Source organism: Anguilla anguilla, chromosome 2 (assembly GCF_013347855.1).
Source record: "Anguilla anguilla isolate fAngAng1 chromosome 2, fAngAng1.pri, whole genome shotgun sequence".
NCBI lineage: Eukaryota > Metazoa > Chordata > Actinopteri > Anguilliformes > Anguillidae > Anguilla > Anguilla anguilla.
The window spans coordinates 16894098-16898601 of record NC_049202.1 but is presented as its reverse complement, the minus strand read 5'-3'; the positions used below and the strand labels follow the sequence as shown (position 1 = coordinate 16898601).

Below are 4504 nucleotides of genomic sequence, written 5' to 3'. Positions count from 1 at the left end.
CCACACCAAATCACCAACTCTGCTTTTGTGTTTATTGACTCAAGACTAACTATTTTCACCCCGTCTGTTTCAAATTATTCTACTGTATGTCTGGATGACTTACATGCCACCAGACTTACTTCATTTAAAACGTTGCCATCATTGCATATAAAAGCCCAATATGACAATATTCCCCATAAATGTATATGTTTGTGTGTGTGTGTGTGTGTGGGTGTGTGTGACAGGACAAGATACACCATACTATTCCACAGTGATTTTTATCATTTGTATACACTGATCTGTTTTGACAAATTAAGTTCTTACTCCTTTTATAATCACATATTCTTTGGGACAAAACCACCTCAAATGGGAATTATTTTACTGGAAGGTCACGATTAAAACACAAAGAAATAACAGTTGTTCATTGTAAAACCACAATAATCCAATCACTGAGTCAAACCGTGGAGAGGATCCAATGACTCTAATTGACTGAATGTTACAACAACTCCAAATGTTTCAATAATGTGGCAAGCAAACGTGTTTGTCAGTGATGATAGATTTCAGTTTGGAGTCATATCCCGAATTAAATGTAATGAAAATAATTCCCAAATACATTTTAGAGAGCTAGTGAAAAGTACATAGATGAAAATGTTCTCTGTGTCACCTTTCACTTCATCTCTCTTAGTTCATGAGGGATTCACCAGCCTTCAGCTCTACAACGACGGTTCTGAAATGCATAACAGTAAAACAAAGAGACATCTTAACAAGCCAAGACAGTCAGAAGGCAAATGCAGGAATATGGTTCGCATAGTTGATGTTCTGATACAGTCAGAGGATTCTGTTTTCTATTGCATGACTTCCAATCACAATGTTTTCTTCACCTCCACTATGTGGAATACCCAGCACCCATCAATTCTTGTGTGCAAAAACTAGTATACATACCTAATAGTATATTGTAATCCATTGACACTATTATCAATATATTATATTATGTTTATCAACTGTGTTCAGCAGAAACATAATTACATTGTGACATTGGACTTACCTTGAAGATGGTCTTGCTGTTGAGTCACAATCTAAACAGATACACCTTTCTTAAGGGTTTTTGCCTAATATAAAAACACTACCTTTCACACAAGCAGCACTTCAGTTCGCAAAGGACAATACATTGGTTCAACCATTCCACAACTGCACTAAAGTATACTTTTTTTATGATTTCCACTTTTCTGAAATATAAAAAATATCCTTAAATATATTCTTAAATATATAAATATTTCTTTCTATTAGGGGAATTCACGCTGTACATGTAAAAGTATGCAGTTAACTGATTGGATCTAATAAGAAGCACAGAACCTCCACTAGTACATTTTCTTTAAAAAATGAATTTGAAAGTGTGACACACACACACACGCACACACACACACATACACGCACACACACGCACACGCACATGCACACACACACAGACACACACAAACTATATGGATCATACATACAGATCATACATAAAACATCATTACCTGAGAGGGCATTATCAAAGATGTGCTTTCTAAGCATGTAGAGCTTTATAGCCACAAAACACACGGAAAAAAACGCCCCGATCCCAATACCAATAGCAGCATACTTGAAATCTGCGGACAAACAATATATACAGTATCAACGAAAATGCTGACTGTATTTAAACATGTATTAAGCAAATATATAAAAACTACTACTACTACTACTACTACTAATAATAATAATAATAACAATAATATCATCCTGTACAAATTTACAACATTATTCATTATTGACCAGACAAAAAATAAACAAAATTAGACCTGCAATGTGCAGATACTATCAAGTCTCTACCACCATTGGACACTGACTAACTGGCCCAGCTGTAACAGATCACACAAACCCTGTGGGGTCACTGCTAATATGATGACAGGCCAGAAAGAATTGTCCAGTGTGGTCCAATGTTTCTGTTTCAGCCTTAAGTTTTTATTAGTGGGTCAACATGTTTTCTCATCATTAACCCAAAAGGTCAAAAAATGTTCCAACATTGGAACCACACATTGTTGTAAGCTTTGTGTACATGTTTGTCTTCCAGCAGAAAGCTGTGAAAATGAGCTTTTCTATCTTAGAATGTAAACATTGACTCCATCTTTTCATTGGCATCTGACTATTGTTCTTATACATTCAGTTCTCTGGATTTACTGACAACCCAGGATTGATATTTTACCTTTTTCATCTGCATTGTTTGGGTCTTTTCCATGGACCTTGATCATCAAACAATCTGCAAAATATTGACAAAAGTACTACAAACAATCATCTTTAGGCATTCTGGCAATACTTTACAATAAGGTCACATGAATTGGTGTTAATGAATATAGTTAATTAATGATGCACAAATACATTAAAATAGCAGTACAGATGAACTTTTCAGTAATTAGTAGTTAAAAACTACATTAGTTAATGTCAATTCATGTGACCATATTGTGAAGTGTTGCCAAAATTATATACAGTCTACCACAAATGCAATGAAATAAATATGGGAAGTTCATTCAATACAAAATTGCTGTACAAGCTACTCTGTGGTTACTTGCAGTGTATTTTCTTGCCAGCCATTTTAAAGCTGATGAGTCATCTAAATATTTCATTCGTTCTGTGTTGGTACTGTGTACCAGTGCACAAGATAATCATTATTTATCCAAGTAGTTTTTGTAGTTGAATATCCATTTTATTGTATCACATATAGAGAGGCTACAGTGACCATGATTCAAATTGAGCATCAACTGAGTCTTCAGTACTATTCATGTCATATACATCAATTTCTGATTTCACATAATTTTTTCATTTTGTAGTTTTAATCTGAGGTACAGAGTCTGTATTAAATCCTTTTTTGACTAAAATGTATTGAATCCAATCCTATTTTTTATTTCTGTTAAAAACTTAGATTAGTTTATTATTATTATTATTATTATTATTATTATTATTGTTATTATTATTATTATTATTATTTTCAATACAGTATAGACCTGGATGCAATCATTTTATGTTGTTAACACTGACTAACAAAACCAGTAGCAATATTCTGGGTAAGTTCTGAAAATAAGATTAAACATTTAAAGTAATGATAACTGTACTGAGCTACAATGAATTCACAGAGAGTTATGGATGAGACTGTGCAGTTATTGTAGGTATATGCCAGTAAACTTTGTAACTGCTGCTCTCAGTTTGTTAAACTGAGAAGGAAGTTCAGGCACAAGTGAAATAGCCTCCGTAGATATCAGATAAGGACAGGAAGTGCGGTTAGCCTTTAACTCTGAGTAAAGGCAAGAGCAGATGGACCATCGTGATAACACCCATGAGAGAAAAAAAAGTGTTGACCTCTTCGCATGTTGCACTTGATGTTGTTTTAATGCTCTCATACTGTCTTCCGGTACAATAGCTGATCATTTTTCATTTATGAGAGATAAGGAAAGTATAGCCAGTCAAATACTACGCATGTAAGCACATATCATGGCAGACGAGTGACAGATCGCACGGGTATTCAGATGAATTATGCTCTGAATTTTGTCAGGGTGCCAGCAGTCACATAGCCCTTTAACCTTCTCATATAAAAGCGCAAAAGCTAGGCACTGTGTGCTCAAATAGCACTTGGTAAAGTAACTTGCTACTGTAAGAGGTGTTAGTGGGTCAGTCGGGAGAATAGTGATTGGTTCACTGTGCCTTAGAAAGTGTCATCCTTAAATGCGGTGAGATGAGGTCCTGATTCAATGAGGCCACTAAAGATCTAATGGCTCTTTGCAAAAGAGTAGCAGTATTAACACCGGTGTCCAAGACAAATACTCACGAAACACTTTACACATGGCCACCTAACTACCCCCGTCAACATTGTTATTCATAGCATTGTTCCTACTTTGATGACCCCAGTCATCACTGCAAAATAAAATTGAGTTCTCACCTGTGCTACAATTACAATATATAATTCACATCTTAGTTCATCCATTCCTAAGCCAATTCGAAACTGTTATGAAGACCTGCATTTCAACAGATCCTATGATTTATTGCCATGCAGTTCTGAATTCTGACATAACTATAGTGCAAGATTACATACAACAACTTCACCGAGACAAAATACCAACATGTAGGAAATGCTTACCAATGAAGAATATCATTATGAGGGCACACAATCCAGAATGAATGGCCATTTTGATTCCCGTAAATATCAGTGCTCCACCAAAATCTATGTCGAGTCCTCCACTATACGAGCTGTAGAGCTACACAATTTATGCTGTGCACGGAAACAGAGCAATTTCCTGTTTCTGTTGATGGAAATGTGAGATAGTAAGACATAAAACTGATATGCACTATTGCTTAGCAGTTAATGGTGCATTGAAAAAAAAACAAAAAAAACAAGTTGTATTAATCACTCTGGATATGAAAGTCAGCTAAAATGCCTGTAATGTTCTGTCAACACACATTCAAATAAGCCATGGAAATTAGCTCTTCGTTTTCCAGATCTAAAGAGCACATATTT

The 4504-nt window shown here is 35.1% G+C and overlaps 1 protein-coding gene across 1 annotated transcript in view; it reads right to left on the bottom strand.

Moving 5' to 3' along the window:
* LOC118219518 (transmembrane protein 273-like) overlaps nucleotides 1-4252 on the bottom strand; it is a 5133-nt gene extending 881 nt beyond the window's left edge. The window contains exons 1-5 of the mRNA XM_035402736.1: nucleotides 4127-4252; nucleotides 2204-2257; nucleotides 1500-1610; nucleotides 1025-1055; nucleotides 1-706 (exon numbers count right to left, since the gene is read on the bottom strand). The exon at nucleotides 1-706 is cut by the window's left edge and continues 881 nt beyond it. Of these exons, the coding sequence (XP_035258627.1) occupies nucleotides 661-706; nucleotides 1025-1055; nucleotides 1500-1610; nucleotides 2204-2257; nucleotides 4127-4175 (291 nt within the window). The 5' untranslated portion in view covers nucleotides 4176-4252 and the 3' untranslated portion in view covers nucleotides 1-660. The remainder of the gene's footprint in view (nucleotides 707-1024; nucleotides 1056-1499; nucleotides 1611-2203; nucleotides 2258-4126) is intronic.
* Nucleotides 4253-4504: the final 252 nt, after the last annotated feature.